Source organism: Dermacentor variabilis, chromosome 4 (assembly GCF_050947875.1).
Source record: "Dermacentor variabilis isolate Ectoservices chromosome 4, ASM5094787v1, whole genome shotgun sequence".
Lineage (NCBI taxonomy): Eukaryota > Metazoa > Arthropoda > Arachnida > Ixodida > Ixodidae > Dermacentor > Dermacentor variabilis.
Window position 1 is genome coordinate 86,694,147 of NC_134571.1, and position 18,618 is coordinate 86,712,764.

The 18,618-nt window shown below is 41.4% G+C and overlaps 1 protein-coding gene across 4 annotated transcripts in view; it reads left to right on the forward strand.

Moving 5' to 3' along the window:
- Sbf (SET domain binding factor) overlaps window positions 1-18,618 on the forward strand; it is a 164,112-nt gene that overhangs the window by 84,100 nt on the left and 61,394 nt on the right. For 2 of the 4 annotated variants that reach the window (XM_075689720.1, XM_075689721.1), the window contains exons 6-16: window positions 1,825-1,933; window positions 2,879-2,992; window positions 4,060-4,251; window positions 6,445-6,573; window positions 7,805-7,903; window positions 8,648-8,802; window positions 9,936-10,107; window positions 11,480-11,629; window positions 11,839-11,907; window positions 13,874-14,092; window positions 16,664-16,762. In XM_075689720.1, the coding sequence (XP_075545835.1) occupies window positions 1,825-1,933; window positions 2,879-2,992; window positions 4,060-4,251; window positions 6,445-6,573; window positions 7,805-7,903; window positions 8,648-8,802; window positions 9,936-10,107; window positions 11,480-11,629; window positions 11,839-11,907; window positions 13,874-14,092; window positions 16,664-16,762 (1,507 nt within the window). Of the gene's footprint in view, window positions 1-1,824; window positions 1,934-2,878; window positions 2,993-4,059; window positions 4,252-6,444; window positions 6,574-7,804; window positions 7,904-8,647; window positions 8,803-9,935; window positions 10,108-11,479; window positions 11,630-11,838; window positions 11,908-13,873; window positions 14,114-16,663; window positions 16,763-18,618 lie in introns of all 4 variants that reach the window. The other 2 variants (XM_075689723.1, XM_075689724.1) reach the window with 2 other exon arrangements.

Here is an 18,618-nt window from a genome sequence, read left to right on the forward strand (position 1 = left end):
TTTTGCCGCGACCGCAGGTCCGAAGCGGCATTAATCAAAGCCAACACCGCCGTTTTGATTATCTCGCCGCCTCGAACCAGCGCTCACGCACGCAGATCCGTTGGCAGCCGTAGCCACCACCGCGGAAACGCGAGGTTTAGCTGCTTCGACGTTCGCTATTATGGTTCTTGCCGTTCGGTGCCGTGTTTCTCTTTAGAAGGATTCGCCACTGTCAGTAATGACACCAACTCCGCCTCTGCAATCCTTGCGATTAGCTTCGAAGATTAGAAAGCATGGCGCGTTGCATAATGCCGGTTTCCGAAAGGCAGCTTCTCCTTAGCACAGCGATGTTACGCGGTGAAGCGTACGTGAAGTATTGTGGTGAAGCTTAACAAGCATGGGAAGGGACAATTGTCACGGGACACAGCACATATTCCATAATTATACCTGCGTGCACCCGCCGTCTCCTGTCACAGTATGAGCACCGATATGCCTAATAAGTGTACTGGCAGGCCTTCAGAGCTTTTTCGGACGTGCCTGTGAGGATTTGAGCCCTGAAATTGTAGTAAAAGACTTGCATTAATTTTTTCGGACTGCACGATTAGATTTTTCGGACGTTTTCGTGGCCCCTAGAGAATACTAAAAATCAGACGTTGGCTGTGCAACTGACCAAAAGGATGCTTCAAATGGTCTGTGGAGCAAACGGCAAGCGTAACGAGGACAAGAACAGAAATGACCATTGCATTGAGGAACATTGCATTGCATCAGGAAGGGAACTGTGCCGCCTCTTCTTTGAAGGAGCTTGAGCTGAAAAAGCAAAGTGTTTGCTGATGCAAAGATGCAGGGGACCCTCATCCAAACCAAAATAAACTCTTTAAAGTAGTGAAACACAAAACGGAGGCATTGTACGTGGACTAAGAGGATATGAGGACAGTTGAGGTTGACTTTCCAACTGCTGAGAAACTCTCACTTGTGACAAATTTTGGGCCTAATACCAATGACCTTGCTAACACTTGATAGAAATAGCTCATTTTCGAAAATATTTGCTTCTGTATGCATCTCTTTTTATTCGTATTTGAAAATGTTCAACTCGATTTGTAAAGGGTTTTACCATCTTTTTTAAAGATATTTTATTCGCTGTGCATTTTACTAACCCCTCCCTTCAGTTTTCTGCTTTGAATAAGCTAAACACTGCTCCTTACTATTCAAACTGGATTAAGGCCTTTTCCCAATTTTTAACATGCTTACTAGAGAGTGACAGCATCGGGCGACATGGTGTCAGTCCGTCTTGCCATAAAATAAAGTTCTGTGTTGCCCAGGGAAAACCTGCAAAGCTCTGGGAATTTGAAAATGTCAACTTGGTAGACGCCCTGTTTATGTCTGTTTTGTTCTATCTACATTCACTCGGGCAGTATTCAGTGGATCCCTGACGGGATTGTGAGCGTGTGAATATGCATGTGACGGTTTAGTGTAACTTTTTCTATAACATAGTCATTTGTTTCTGTTGTTGCTTCTCAACGTCATCATCTTTCTCATTATTATTGTTTACTACAGTTATGGGCAACGCTTATGAGCAATGAGATCAGGTACCACGAAATTGCAAAAATAATCTTGTTCTACATTGCTGCGCTAAGCATGTGGCATCACTTGTTTTCGTTCTTTTTTCTCGTATAATGTTGCCATGTGTATTTTTGTTTTGCTATCTGCTCTAATGACTTTTGTATCTGCTGTGTTATGCTTCTTATTGTGTCCAGTACAGTTATGGCGCCAGTGTCAGATGAAGTTTTCCCTGACTGTTGTAGCAGGAACTGCCGCCTGTGACTGTACGACATTCTTCTTGTGCAGCCACGTGTATATACCCTTGCTACCTGCAACCCTGATCGAGTTCCTTAGCACGCCTACGCCGTTCATCATGGGTGTTCATTCTTCCCTTCGAACTGAGGTGGCGGAATTGGTAAGGGTCCTGCATGTTTTTACTATGCTTGTAATGATATTCTTAGAGCACTAATTATTTGTTGCTTACATGGTTACTAAATATGTTTGTCTTGTCTAAGTTTTGGGCGGAGTTCTAAAGTTCTGTAAAGGCTTATTGATGAGTACGTGAACAGTTTGTGTAATATCGCTTGTATTCCTTTATATATTATGTTAAAAATGTGTGTTTTCGTTGTCTGTCAATCCTGAGTTTTCCTGTAATTTAAGCCATTGGCTGAAGTTTTTCTTGATGTGTTGACACTTTTTCATAGCATTCTGTTAGTGGTCCTCATCATTACTGAGTTATGGCTATGTTCGCATACAACGTAACCATGCTTATGTATTTTATAACATAAGTAAATAAATATGAATATGATGTAGGGTGCTTTAAAAGAGTAATATTGTTGTTTTGCATATCCATCATTAAACAATGCTAACAGAACTTTAATTATTCACACTGAGCTGCAGACTACAGCAAATCTAATAATGCTGTTTCTTTTTGTGGCAGAACATCCTGACTAGGTTAAATTATTGCTGACATTGGTTTCAACCCTATTTAGAAGAGTGTGTATTACTTGAATAAAAGTGGGCAAGGTGATCTAACAGTCAAAGCATATATTCAACAGTGTTTGCTAGCTGGTGCATAAGTTATTGCATGTACAATGAGAGCGGCTGCTGTTTTGCATGTTTGAGTCTATTCTTAAAGTTAGCCATCAAATGAGCAGATATCGCTTCACAGCTAGTCTTCAAACACCACAGCGAATGTTTGTTGCAAAACTGCTGTTTTGGAAGGTTTTTGCGCAAGACGTGCTTGCTTTGAAGAAGTTCGCGGTGTTGTGAGATGCTGAAATGGGACCATAACCAGTCAGTCGTACTGCCTGCACTCTGTGTCCGTCATCATACTTCGTTCTTTTTTTCTTTTTTACAGCTAGATGTCCTGCTGGTGGACCTGGACGGTGGCTCGGTGCTTGTGCCCGAGTGTGTCACTGTCTCCACACTACCTGAGCCCCTTCACTCACAGCTGTACACACAACTCTGTATGGTGAGTTCATGCCTTCTGTACTTAGGAAACTGTGGTACATGATCCCCTAGGCGTCTTAAAGGGTTCATGGAGGTCTGTGAGGCACCTTGTTAGACATTTGTGAGAGATATATTTTGTGCGAGGGTGAATTGGGTGCTTCAACCAGGATAAAAGTTATATTGACTCAATGGGGTACGTGGCGTTGCCACCTACCCCTTTGAGTCAATATAAATTTGAGAAAAATCGGCGTCCGGAAAGTGGGTCATTGACTGTATTCAATATATCCGATGTAGAGACCTGCGCAGTGCCACATGTCACATGCGCTGCGGAGCCCTTCGAGCTCGATGCCACCCTAACAAACGTCTCGCGTTGTTTTTCAGATTTCAGAATCTTTGACAGGTTGCAGATCATGCCAAATCTTGCAATGAAACGGTGCTGGCTATGCACGGAGCGGTGATCGTGTAACGGGATGCGCGGTCCTTTCGTATGTCGCGTGGATCAGCCTTACGATAACCCACAGAAGGGGTAATCCTTCTGTATTTTGGAGAAAAACTGGAAAGCAAAGCTTTCTCTGTAATAAATAAAAGATTGCCGCAAAACACAGGTCCACTGCTAACCTGAGAACCTCATTGGTATTCAGTACAACAGAAGAGGAAGAAAAACACTTGATTCTATTCAACAGAAATTCCATTAATAAAAAAAATTTGTTCCAGACCTTCATATACTAGAACTGAGCCATAATCATTGCTGGCTCACTAATTTGGCATTCCCTTTAATAATTAAGAGGGGACCGTACTGTGCATCTTGATGTCTGTGTGCCTAAGTTACTGTCAACTTGCTATGTTCTTGTTATGCAATACTAGGAGATTCCTGAGCATGTGCAGCACCATATTTCCACCCAAAAATTGCTAGCACAACATTTTATGAGAAATTTTCCAGTACTCTATACTCATTTTAATAGTCGTCTCTTTTATCTTTTTAGTCAGTTCAGAATCTACCATTTGGTATTTGCACAAGCCTAGTATTTATCTATCAGTCTTAGACTGCGAGGGATATATTGTGCTCTAAAATATCTCTCTTCAACATAGGTGCTCCGGCCAGAGCTGATGTCAGCAGACGACGCTTTTCCTCCCCCACCGCCTGCGTCGTCGCAGGCCGCCATGCTGGACAAAGAGATCCGTGCCATCTTTCTGCGCATCTTTGCCCAATTGTTCCAGGGTTACCGATCTTGCCTCACTGTTGTGCGCATTCATCCACGACCGTTCATCACGTTCCACAAGGTAATGGTGGAGGCATGCCACTCATGCACATGTAGGTTTTGAAGATATGTAAGACACAAGATATACATTTTTGTTTTTGCTTAGTTTAGTAAACAAATGAAGGTATCTTTTCTTTCAGGTAGAATCACCTGATAGAATAAGTATCTGGTATGGAAGCCATAATCCAAGAAATATGTAGTATTGTAACACACCATTACTACACTGCTTTTCCATCTCCATCCTGGCTCAGCTGCTTCAGCTTAAAGCATTGCTTACCTTTTGTTGAAACTGTATCTTAAGCACATCTGTGCAGCAAGATGAAAAGAATTATTACTGTGCTTGACAAAGTACAAAAGTTGGAGCTTGTGAAATGTGTGAAAGTGGTTATTTCCATGTCACAAATACAGGCAGTGTTGCAGCATGACATGAAAAGGAAGCAAGCCACAATATTATAACGTCAGTGAGTGCAAGGCATCAAAAGTGCAACCATGGTGTCGCACATACACATATCGCATAACCCCCTTTTTTACAAAGTTTTTCTGAGGGAAAACTGCCACTCAGTGCGGGACATGCTATCACAACACACTCTATTTGAACAAATATAATCAGGTCAAAGGTCACCATGCCCGAGGTAAAAAATGCGACAGAAGCCATAAGTGAAGCATTGCGGCTCCTTTACATGACCCGTTCCCACATCAACCGATCTGAGAACTGTTCTCCTGTAGCTGTTGCACGGCACGGCCACGCGGGCACCATATCTTGAAAGTGATGTGCGTCGTGGGCAAAGTGCGCGCCCGTGCAGGTATCACCTTCAAAGCGATTTGTGATGTTGGCAAAGTGCGTGTAGTGCTGGTAGCTTCATATGCACTGTCCTTTCGACGTTTCATTTGCGTAGAAGCTAGAAGCGAGAGACAGCACGAAGGTCAGTTCGCTCGCTGCTGCTACAGTGATTCCTCACTCAAGCGTTTTGACAGCGAGTTTCCGCAGTCATCGAGCGAGATGTGTTCATGTTTGCCTGTGCGTGCTGGCACCATGTTTGTTAATTTAAATAGTAAGCAAATGTTTGCAAATTTATACGGCCGATAATTACTATCTTTACTTCGTATAGCTGTCTACTAATTTGTTATTGCAAATGATCTTTGCTTTAGGGAGAAACTGCAACTTCTTTTTTTTTGTTGTCAGAAGAGCAAGCAATAAAATATAGTAAATGTATGCGGGTGGGGTCTAAAGTGTACATAAGATGTGCAATTAGTGTTGCATAATTGCATACATTAGTACAACTTGTATATTTTATTATGTGAGGGTAGCAGCCTGCGTGAACAGTGAACCACAAGGCAAGCATGGATAGATTATTCTGCCAAGCATAAAGTTCAATAAAAGAGCCATATTTTTTTCCTCCTAGAATGGTAGTTTTGGTTCTTTTCTAAATGTTATCAGTGATGTTTAAAGATTGTGACATTAATATAGTGCTGCTGTGCATTTGCTCTGGAACCTTGCTCAAGCACAGCTTTTTAGCAACACAGCAAAAACTTGTGCTGCCGTTAAATTACATAAAGTCAATGTTTTATTATTTTGACCCACATTTTAATTAAGCCATTTCCAATGTACCTATTATAAATTTCTTCTTAATTCAAGTGTCCATTGATTAAAACCAGTTCTGAATGTCCCACTGGGGCCTAGTTATTTGGGTCAATTAAATTATTGAAAAAAAAAAATCCATAATGATCACATGTTCACCATGTGTGAGGCATATGTTACATTTGTTATTCAAAGTAAACTGCTTGGGGCCTCTTGTTCATGCTTTCCACCGTTCCATCTTTAATGCAATGTTTTCATTGTTGCAGTGTTGTCATAAACGTAAACTTTTCTCAGATATTGGTCCACCTTTGTCTAATGGCCCTTTTCTGTTTGCAAACACCAGCCTTGTGTACATAGCTGAGATGGCTTAGCATAGAATATTTTCACCCTCCTCGTTTTTATCATTGTCAATGTTAGAACTGGTTTGTAAAGCGAAAGCTTCATAGTTTTGAATAGCTGTGGAACATTCAATCTTGAACACTCTGTGACATTATTGTGTACTGTGAAAAATATAGCTCAGCAAATATTGAATGAAGAGGTGGTAAGCGACGTTACTTTCCTGCTGCTTTTTCTAAGTGAACAAGGACATCTTGGTGTTCAGTTCTCGATGATGATGGTAACATATTGAACATGCAGGCGGCATTTCTTGGTCAACGTGGCTTCACCGAGAGCGAATTTGTCACCAAGCTTCTGGACTGCATGTTCTTCAACACCTTTGTGGCTGAGAGAGGGCCGCCGTACCGTGTCTGCGACATCTTCGATGAGGTGTGGAAAAAAAAAGGAATTTAATGACTTAAGTGTCCGTCATGCTCCCCACATTTGCAACGGTAGTGCAATAGCTTCATCCTTTTTTTCAGAGAAAATAGAAAAATGGAAATACATAAAAAATTGGAACTCGCATGGGAAGCAGCTCTGCCTGTGCTTAGCATGCAACACAATTCTAGTGTTGCAGATTGGGTGTTGCAGATCGGGATTATAGGGCTTTGCGGATTGCCTTGATGTGTGTATTCGTGTCTCTGTGTGTATATGTGACATCTGCATATCTTTTTCTCATTGTGTATAAATAATATTTCTCACCCAACCCTTGGAGTGGCATGCCAGGCAAACATCTCCAGCTCTTCGTGAAAGTCAGCATCTCTCTCCATCAGTACTAACTTGATTAGGCTGAAGCTTGGAGGATAGCAAAGATAATCGAAAAGACGTGAAGGACTGGGCATCAAGATGTAATGAAGTAATTGCTGTAAAATGTAATGCTGTGAATTTGAAATTGCCGCTTAGAATCAAGTGATGGTAATTAGTCTGAATAATTTGGTTCATTTTGGCAGTTTCAAATTCACCGTTTCAGCCAAAGGCAAAGCACTGAAAGTGATAACAAGGCTTAGTACTGCACCTTTAACTCGTCACACGGTGTGCTAACGTGACGTGGCGCGATGCAGCACACAAGACAACTGCTGCCGTCCAGTAGAAACAGTGCTCTGTCAGTTACCAGGTGTGTCACAATGCTGGTGCTGGGAGGAGTGTCGGCAGCGGCCTTACAGGCATTGCAATTTGATGGTGCACGAGACGAGATGGACAGAAAAAACTCAGCATGTGTTAGCGCCCAATAAAAGGGTTGCGCTCCACGGTGTGGTATGCGGGCACCACCTCAGCAGGATCACTAATGTGTGTGCGTGTGATGCTTATGCCAGCAGTAAAAGCCAGAATGTTGCCCAGGCTCCGTTAGAGCCGATCGAGCAGTGTATGGCGGTTTGTCCACTTTGCTTCGTCATTTTTGCAGCCAAATGTGCTGCACATACCTGGAGGCCTCTAACCCTCTACGTGCAGGCCATGCATGTGCTGCCTGTACCATTATAGTACAGTGATGCCACCAATGGCAACATTGTGCTTGCCTAGAGCACAATGGCTGTCACGATATAATAGAAAGGAAACAGCTACAAGACATGAGCCATGGGTAAGGGAAGTTTGCACATCAATGGGCACCTTCTGTTTGTTGCAGTTGTATGCCAGCATGAATGACCTTTTGAAGACGGAAGCTCGAGATCCTGACCTGACTTTGCACCACATCCGGCAGCTTGCTCAACAGCTCTATCTCAATGTGAGTGTTGCCCTTTCTGTGTTTTCCTTTGATTATATTTCGTCCTCATTTTATTTCTTAGAGTAGACATTGCTGCATGTACTCAGAGTATGTAAACTATAAAACATGAGGCAAAGTTTGGAGAGGATGAACGCTGGCTTCAACGTGGTCAATGTGGTCTAAAGAAAGGGCTGCTGTCAAGAAGTACAAGAAGAAAAAGAAGTTACAGATATATTAGAGTTCATACGCTCGTATTTTAATGCTAGGAGTAGTGTCAGGATGATTACATTATTCAAGAAGCAAGGCTGCTTTGCTGTTCAGTACTTACTGAAGGTTATCTGACTCACGACGCCTTTAAAAAAAAGTAAAACTTTGGGACTGTCCTTAGTTTATCAGTGTCCATGCGTAAAGAGCACCAAGAGTCATTTTTGTCAATTTGATGTGCATTTTAAGTCTGCGATGTGGCGATGAAGTTGTGGCTTGACCATTTCTAAAAATGACATTTAAAGGCAGCCTAACTTTTCAAAAGTGGTCAGTTGCGCGAGTGGGGCTTTAATTTGATAAGTTTCATTCGCGATAGTTTCTGGTAGTCAGAACCTGATTTATACACATAATTTTCTCGTGAACCGTCTTTTTTTAAAAATGTCACTAGCTACGTATTTGACTCAGCCTGGGTGGACTAATCTATTATTGTGCACGTCGTTTTCTTCTTTTTGCTGAAAAAAATGAAAATTTAAATTTCTGTCGGTTTCTTCTTTCTTGCAGGAGAATCCAAATCCGCAGCCATACGTGGAGAAGATACCCAAACCGACTGAGGGCGCTTTCACTCGTATCCATCAGCCCCCATTCCCAACACTTGATGGAAAGCTTGTGAAATCCATCATGGAGACAGGGCTGTCTCGAAACCACTTGGAGTCCAAGTAAATGCACTTTTATCTGCAACTGAGATTTTAGTATGCAGCACTCTTGAACGTCTAAATTAAAACAAATTGCACTTTGCCAAAAGTGTCAGTTTCTTTTAAAAAGTTGTTTCCACTTTAGCAGTGCTATAAAAATCTGTAATGACATGCTAATGCAGGCACTGCCCTTCCCATTGATTGTGACCTTATGGTGGCGCACAAAGGCAGAATAATATGGGGTGACATTTGGCACGCAGAAAGCATGTGTGTGTACAAGTGTCCACTAGGCTTCTGTATAACACAATGGGTATTTTTTTCTCAACAATATTTCTGCAATGTCACAGCTTTCTCATTTGTACAGCTGTTGTTGATGGTTTTGTTTTCTGTGTCATTTCTTTCTTCTCTGGGGCCCTATAGGGAACTGCTTGAACCTTAGTCATCTCAATAATGGTCTGTTTTCTTTTTCTTCATTTTTCACTTGTTGTCTGTGCATTGAGGTTGTCTTGCAAGGCAAGAAGATTTGGTATGCACATGATTTGAACACATGGGGAACAGTGTAAACCATAGAAAGGTAGTGACAACGATGCATACCGTCTACACGCAGTGACTAAAGAAAGAGCAAGCGGGGATGAAAAAAAAAACTTGCCCCAAATTTGTGCAAGCTTATAGTGAACAGTACATCTTAGAAAAAGAAAAGCCTGTTTTTGAATTTATACTAGAGGTGTGCAAATACTCAAATGTCACCGAATCGAATAGTGAAAATTCAAATAATTTGATTTGCAAATAGAATGTCTACCATTCGATGTATTCGCTGTACAGAACCGCGCAGTGCCACGTGTCGTGTGCACCACGGAGCCCCTCGTGCTCGATACCGTCCATGCGAGCATTTCACTTCGTTTTCGGCGCAAAAGGAGTGTCAAGCGCACCGTGGGCAAGCTGCTCCGGCTGACGCAGTAGCAGGTTTGGTATGGAAGGGGTTAAAAGAGCCTCAGGTGGTAGTCAAAATTAATCTGGAGTGCCCCACTACTACGTGCCTCAGGGTGAAATGGTGGTTTTGGCACGTAAAACCTCGGAATTTTTTTTTCTCCTGGAGCATCATAGGATGGCTTTCTTGCTCTGTCGTTCTCTTCATTCAAGTCTTCGTCACCCCGCAGACTGTCATCGGTGCGACCCCAGCTTCCGCGCATTGTCCCTGCGGGGCCCCCAATGAGCCAGGTGTGCTCTCAGGACCCACGGTCTCTGGTCAACAACTCTGCACGCCGCCTCGAGGTTCTTTGCAACTGCATCAACTACATCTTTGACAACAAGATCTCTGATGCACGCAAGGTAATAGGAGGGCACGGGAGAGGAACTGGGTTTGTGCAGTCTGTTTTTAGAGTGTGTGTGTGTGTTTGTAATTGGTATACAGTTTTTTTTTTTCCTTATTATGTACAGTCGAAGTCATGCTTGCAGCGAAAGAACTATGTTAAGTGGAGAATTGAGTTGAGGTGGCTATGTTTCACCAGTAAACCAGTTTCTCAGTAAGCATATATAAACAAAATCCTGCGAAAAACTAGAGCAGTGATTACGGGATTAGAAGCAAAGATGTGTGCATTAAAAATTGTGTCAAGAGCAAAGGTTTGGCATGAACTGTGCCCAGTGCCAGCGATTAGGAGTGTGTGAATATTTAAAACTTTCGAATAATGAATCGGATGGTGTCCTATTCGATTCGGTCTTCAAATCGAATAGTCGCTATTCGTTATAGTGAATATTTTTCAGATACTTTTAGAATATTTCTGAACTTCAACTGGGCCCAAATAAACATAAAGTTGGAGCAAAAGTATGGTAAATTTTCACCCCCGAGGGCATAGTATAGACATAAAAAGTGAGAGCTTGCATAATGGAGCAGGCTACATCACTTAGGTAGCCATAGTTTACAAGCTGTACAGCGATTATTCGCACTTTCTAAACAGCCCTGTGCATGCAAAGAAACTACTTGCTTGCTTGCTTATAATGCTACACTAGTGCTTTTAATAAAGAACACTTCATAACATACTAGGCAATGACAGAAACTTGCTAACTTTAAGAATACTGGGATGTGAACATCATTTTATATTAATTGTGATAACGGTTGTTCCATTATTTGAAAACCGGTCGAATAATATCTAGCATTTGATTCGATTCGTTTCTGACACTGTTTGATTTGTATTTGATTCGGTCTCAAAAATCACTATTCGCACATCCCTACTAGCAACTATTGTCAGATTGTGCTGTAACTCATCTGGCACGGTTACTGTTTTGGCACAACAGATTATGGAGCAGTGTCATAAATTTTCTAGAAGTAATAATTTGTCCGGTGTTACCATGGGTTTTTATTTAAACACGATTGACTTGCTGTAACGTTGGTGCATGTGTGTTAGATTTTAGAACATTCATCTTCTAGCACTTCAAACTCCGATCATTCAACATTTTGATATGCCAGTCTCCTTCATAACAGCCAGCATATCATAGAGAGCTCACCTACAACTAGACCAAACAAGGAACACGAATTTAATATTTTAGAAGCTTCTTGTTGCCTATAAAAATCAATAAACATGTCAAAATGTATAAGCGACGCTAGTTTGATGGAAATTTTTCTGTAAATAAAAAATAATAGTTTGATCTGGAATATTCTCCCTTAATAGAGAACTTGTTCGCTGACCTTCTGGTACGTGCACAGGCTATGCCCGCAGTTTTGCGTGCACTGAAGAACAAGGCAGCCCGACTGGCTTTGACGAGAGAACTGCAGCATCATGTGACCGGCAACAAGGCAGTGCTCGAGCACCAACAATTCGACCTGGTTGTGCGGCTGATAAACTGTGCCCTACAGGTAAGGCCTTCTTCGATGTTGCATCTCTTCAACAGTGAGTTGCTGTTAAAAGCTCCTTACACTTTTCCTTTTTCTTTCTTTCTTTCTTTTTTTGTTCTCCATGTGTACTATCACTGCATTTGAGGTTGCCTTGGTGCACTGCTTTTGTAAATGCATGGGGATCAGGAGGGTTGCACACTGTGACTGTCTGGTATTCCTTCATTGTTCAGGACGATTCAGCATTGGATGAACATGGTGTTGCTGCAGGGATTTTGCCGCTGTCACATGCCTTCTGCAGGGTGAGTCAGACATGTGAAACTTGACTGTTGGGTTATGAAGAAATATGAAAATGTGTTATGGGTTTTCCTGGTCTATGCTTGGGGACCTCTTTAGGGAACCTTGTGACATTGCTGAAAGTCTGCATGGGATTGACATTGCGGTTTCCTTAGGTGCTCTTGGTAAGAAAGGAGACAGCATCAGTATCTTAAACATATAAGAACGGACTTCATTGCTCCATTTATACAATACTGCCAGCTAGCCGAAATACACCAAAAGGAATAAAACATGCTGAAGAATTGAGGAACTTCACAATAGAAAAACAACAAAGTGCATCTTTTGGTGGCATTGTGTTCTCACGTCGCCCACGAGCTCAATTTCGTTTTGGTTTCCCATCGCTGTCCTTGCACAGTAAAAATGGGAAAACGACAAAACATGTCTTGGGCTGCGCGAGCCCCACCAGCTCGATGCACGTCGGCGTCTTATGTTGCAATGATCTTGCCAAGTGGTCTCGCAAAAACATCCCGCCAAAATGCCCTATCTTAAGAGGAAGCTTTAGCTCGGGTGCTCCTATCTAAATACATGTAAAAGGAGAATTCGTTTTTCTCGGCAACGGCTGCACCAAATTTGACGAGGTTTGTTGCAATTAAAAGAAAAATTTAAAATCTAGTGGCTGTTGGTTTCGAAATTTTGAGTTAGGTCGTCAATTTTTTATTAAAAATTGCCAAAAATAAAAAATTCTCAAAAAATGAAACTATAAAGTTTACAACTCCGTTACTGGGCAACGAAAAATGATAATCCAATTCTGTGAATTGCATGTAGTACATCTAAAGCGGACAAAATTGATATGTTACACATGAATATAAAAAAAATTTGTAATGTGTAAATACAGCTTTTGCAGAACCCTTGTAAACAACATAACAAATTCACGTAAGATGTAAAACAACATATCAAATTTGTCCGTTTTGAATGGTCTAATGGATGCCATTTACAGAACCGCGATATCTGTTCTTGATGCAGAGCTATGAATTTGTAAACTTCGTGCTTCTATTTTTTTCAAACTGTCGGATATTTGAAAATCTTTTTAACAAAATTCAAGCCCTAAATCGAAATTTTGCTTCCATAAGTCACTAGAATTTAATTTTCTCTCTCAAATGCAACAAATTTCATTAAAATCGGTCGAGGGTTTCTCTCAGAAAAATGTTCTTGCGTTTTACATGTATTGAATAGGCCATGTCGGAGTTATGCCCGAGCTAAAGCTCCCTCTTAAGGTGCTGCTGACTCAGGCCAAATTTGAAGATTGCAAACCTAAATGACAACACGTGCCTCGAGCTGCTCAGGCCTGACCAGTTCGGCATGCGTCTGTCTTGTGCCGCAATGCTTCGTATTACGTAGATGTCAACTACAGTCAAGTCTGGCAATTCTTTTAGTGACTTTGGATCATATGTTTTCCCGGTTCGTATGTTCTTCTTGCACTTTTTCCAAAACACATGAACGAGGTTCTACTGTATAACAGTGCCAACACTAAGCAGTGGCAGCACCAAAAGCATGTCTGAAGTATGTCCACCGTGGTTAGTAAGAAGTTTCTAAAGTTGGTGACAACCTGAGGATGCTTTGACAAATATGCACTGCTGTCTGTCTGAAAGGGTATTCATATACATATACTCCAGCCAATTACGTTCGCTCGTTTCCCTGATGTCATTTTGCAGATGAGCTCTCTTCAGTATTGGTGTTGCTCAGGAACTGTGTTTTTGAGAGTGTAGATGCAAACGATAGGGGCACTGCTCTTTTGTGGGCTGAGCTTGAGCTTAATTCTGAAGTTGTCACCAAGTATTGTACGTTCAATGGCTTCTCTTCTTTTTTTTTTTTTTTGTTGTTGTTGTGGCTGTTCACCCAAGGTGCCGTACATAGCAACCTGCGAGTTGATGTAGCAACTTTGACAACAACTGGTCACTTTCTTTTTCTCCTTCTCTTTTATGTTGTGAGCAGAAGCTGTGCACGGGTGTGATGCAGTTTGCGTACACGTGCATCCAAGAGCATGCCGTCTGGGGCCAGCTGCAGTTCTGGGAGGCTGCATTCTACCAGGATGTGCAACGAGACATCCGCGCCCTCTACCTGCCCGTCTCTTCTTCGCCGCAGCGCAGCAACAATGCGCTGCCGAACGGGCAGCCTAACAAGAATGCCTCGCCCCCGCTTAGTCCTCGCGAGGTACTACTACATGGGCAGCAGGTCTCTCATGACTGTCTCTACACTTTCTTATTTCCGTGAATTGTTTAGTGCCATGGACTCTCGTAGTTTCCATAACATTCAGACAATTATGGGAAGATCTAGAAACGTACCTTGACAAACAGATTATCTGAAAATATGTCTGTTAAGTGTTGGGTTGTCTTTTCAGCTTAGCAATTGGCAGACACTGCCATCATGATGTGTACACTTGGTGCCAAAACGTTTACTGACTGCAGTACCTGAGAAAAAGCTGAAAGTTCCTGCAGCGTGGTATTCAAATTGGCAGCCTGTACTAGTAAATGCAAACATCACATTTTTATGGTTTTGGTTGCAATGATCGCAGGCTGTTTGGAAATTCGATTCTTTCTTAGATTTTGGCTTTGACGGCGCTTATGACCATCTGGGCGCAATACAGAGTTCCTAATATGCTGCAGAACATGATTGTCTGCAGGTTGGAGCAGGTGCTTCAAAAGTCCTTCGGTGTGTTTTGAGTTGAGATTAACTGAGGTGTGGCAAAGGCACAGTTCAAAATAGAGCGAGTGGGTAGGGCGGAGCTTAACTTTCATCATTGTTTTCTGACACAGTCACATGGTAAACAAGCTTCTGCAGTGGGGAAAGCATTTTACTCAGATTGGTGTGAAAGAGTAAGTTAAGCTCATGTGTGAAACAGGCGGACTTTGTCGAAAGACAGAGAGTTATGTCTAAAGGAATGTTTATCAGCTAAACATTCTTGTGGCTTCAAATATATGGGTCCAATGAGGGTGCTGATCCTCATATTACTACATTACTGCATTTTCCTAGATATAACATACAGGGGTAGAGAGAGGAGCAGGGTTCCCTAAGAGGTAACATAATTTGAATGGTGAAGATCGTTCCCTGAAAGTGAAATTCGCATATAACCCCTACCCCGACTTTACTGTTAAATATTCTGAAATTTTCATGCTTGTTATACACACAAAAATATGGTATGTCACTAAACACCTGCCTTGCTTGTTTTAGTAACCCGACATTGTCTATGTAAATTTCAAGCGCCCACTGTCAAGTCAGTGAGTGATTGCAAAGCTGCCGACTAGAAAAATTAAAGCCACACATTATGTGACCTGCAAAAAATGCAGATAAAAAGACACTAAAAAGAAAAACAATTTGAGCTGTTCTAGCAAATTGCCCTTCTGTGATACCAAAAGATCCACTCTTACCATGAGAAGAGGCTTGGCTAGTCTATATAGTTAGAATAGACAAAAAAATTTAAAGGCAGGTGGTTCGACACTGCTTTAAAGTTCTTACACCAGTTCACCGTGACATCCACTTTGAGGGCATTTGCACATGCCTAGTTAATTTTTTATCGGTAGAGATGGACTACATTGTATTCTAAAACAATCAGTGGCGTAAATATGAAAAAATACTTTGAAATCTGTGACGTCATGCTAACGTACCAGTGCTGGGATTTTGCCGTGAAATTCGAAAATGTGAAAGTTTGGCCTTGGTGTTCTGTTCTAGTAATCAACCTTTTACCGTGAATCAACAAAAATACAGTCCTGAAAAAATACTTTATTAGTCTTAAAGGATTTTGTGTCCCTTTAATATGGAATCGCGTGGTATTGCATCATCAACTTTTCTAAATGTGCACATACGAAAAAGCAGGTGCGCGAGCACAGAACGCTTTCCTAGTATAAGAGTATAGCTTTTATTTGAGAGGAAAATGTATTCTTTACTATAGTGTTGCAGGCTGTGCCATGATTAGCAGTTACGCTTGCAGCAAATTAATCTTGCCTCTGTTGTAGTGCATTTGATTTGATACCCTTTGCAGTGGCTCTGATATGTGCACATTCATTATGTAAGCTGCGACTGTGATAGCCATGATAGACATAATTTTTACTGCTGAACAGTTCAGTGCTGTGTTTCTATAAAAATGGACAGTAAGAGGTAAAATGCTGAAGCTGAGTAGAATACCATATGGCCTGAGCGCATTGCTGAAGGAACTGGGTCACTTGTCTAAGAGGTAGTTAGTCTCTTCTTCTGCTGGATGTTATGTATTTCAAGGCTATGTGGCAGATATACGTTAAGAAAGGTCTATTAGGTTGCAGTAGTAACATTTAATGAAAATTCACTGATCCAAGATTTCTATAATTTGTACAAGTTTTGATAGACTGCTGAAATTAAACAACTTTTCTTTTTTCCCCTTTGCATTTTTTTTTCTCTAAGAGGCATTTAACTTCAGTGTCATACCAGCTGTTGCTTGATGTAATCAGGATGCTTGTTCATGTTGTTGTCTGCATGGGTTGTGTGTTTGGTGTTGTCGGTGTGACATGCTGGGTGTCTCCATCATGGGGTGTCCCGGAGCGGGCGTGGCCATGTTTTTGTGTTGGTGTACAGTTGGTATGCCTGTCCCTTTCGTGTCCTTGACCTATTGCTTTCTCTTCTTTTTGTTTGGTTCCTTTTTGAGTTATATTTTTGTTGTCGCTTTTTTGGTGTCTTCCTGGGGTGGAATTCTTGCCTCCCCTCTTTCCCTCTTACCCCCCCTCCCCCTATGGCTTCGGTTTTGCTCCCATGCAGAGGTACCTGAAGCACATCCAGAAATGCAAAGAGGCCCCGGCGCCGAGGTTTTACCGTTTCTACCCTTTCGTCGCTGCTGCTGCTGCTTCTGCTGCCGCTGTGCGTTGTCATCTGGCTCCCCCTTTTTCTTTCTTCATTTTATTTTCAGTATTTTCCATCTCTCTTTTTATGGCTTTGGCGTAGTGCTGCCTTCACCTTTGTCCTTTCCTCCACCCTTGCTTACCAACCAACCACCAGTCCAATCTGACACTGTCTTGATTTGAGCTGACCCTTGGTGCTTAGGTGTCGGGATCAACTAACAGCAAGATACAGTGTTCTGCAGTCTGGCATGCATGTTTTGAATGCTTTCTGGCATGCAACTGATGCTCGAAATTTCGCTTCATTTGCATAGGAGACGCTGAGCCGATGATTCCGAGTTGTCTTGAAGTCTCAGTTGTATGAAAAAAAGCTTGGTATGCCTTTTGTGCCTTTTGATGGTTGCAGGGGAAAACCTAAGCAAGCAAATGTGTTTAAAGTGGAGCCTTCCTTGCATTTTTTCTCCACTTCACGAGTGCTGGATGCCGTTGTCTTGTCGAGCACCCAACAATTTGGGCCACTGGGTATGATCATCTGGGCGTCTACCACTGGGGAGGTGCCTGAATAGACAACTTGGGACATTCGGTGTGTGTAACTGGGCATGTATGTATGTGTATGTGAACATGCTTAGCCAAGCAGAAAAAGAGGCAAGAAGTGAAAAAAAGTTAGGCAGAAACAGCCCAATGGGGAGAAAGAAGCGAAGGGAGCAAAACGGGACCAGAGTGCATTGAGCAATACAGCAAACAGTATTAAAAAAATATATATATATATATATATATATATATATATATATATATATATATATATATATATATATATATATATATATATATATATATATATATATATATATATATATACACAAGCTCGACACAAGTTGTGTAGAATACGACAGGCACAAGTGACAATTGCTATCACCATAAAAATGCATTTATAGGTAAAAAAATTATATATATATATATATATATATATATATATATATATATATATATATATATATATATATATATATATATATATATATAGAGAGAGAGAGAGAGAGAGAGAGAGGGGGAAAGAAAGAAAAAACTTTGCCTATCATCAATTCATACATATGCGTAGGATCCACTGATAATTATTATTTTTTTAACTACCTATATTCAGAACTGCACAACAACTATTTGGAGATTGCTTTGTCACTACTGTGTAAAACGGCAACCACAGTTTAGGGCTTCAAACAATGTCTTGCTATAGTTGCGGACAACTTGCTGTGGCAACTACGGTAAAGCTATGGAGACAAGCGAGTCCCACATTTTCATCTCTGCAAGTTTCATCTATATAAGATTTGTGACATTGCGTAGCACAGGTACGCAAGAGCACATATGCACATCTGTTTGTTTTACACCAAATACATAAGAATGGAATGGGCAAATTTATAGCATTTCATTAAGGCTTCACTTCACAAAGATTCCAACATGTGTGCTTTATCAGCGTAATTTTTTTACCTATAAATGCATTTTTTGGTGATAGCAATTGTCACTTGTGCCTGTCGTATTCTACACAAAATCTTACTAACTAGCCCAAACCTATGTATTGCTCAATCATGGCAAGTTTGCATCTATGTTCACAGCCTTTGTAGTATATATGGGGTGACTGCTGTAGCAGTGGTCAGGTAATCATTCTTATCATTAAATCAAGCCGTTGATAAAATACAATAAGGGGAAAACATAAAGAAAGTACCTGAGCTGGTACTGGACATGGGATTGTCACTTGATGCTGAAGCTAACTGTGCCACAACCGCATTGACACTGTAAAGGCTGAAAGCAACAGGCCTTGCAATTTGGGGTTGTGGTGTGCAAGACAGTAACAAACCAGCACTGCAATGCAAAAAGTTAAGTGAA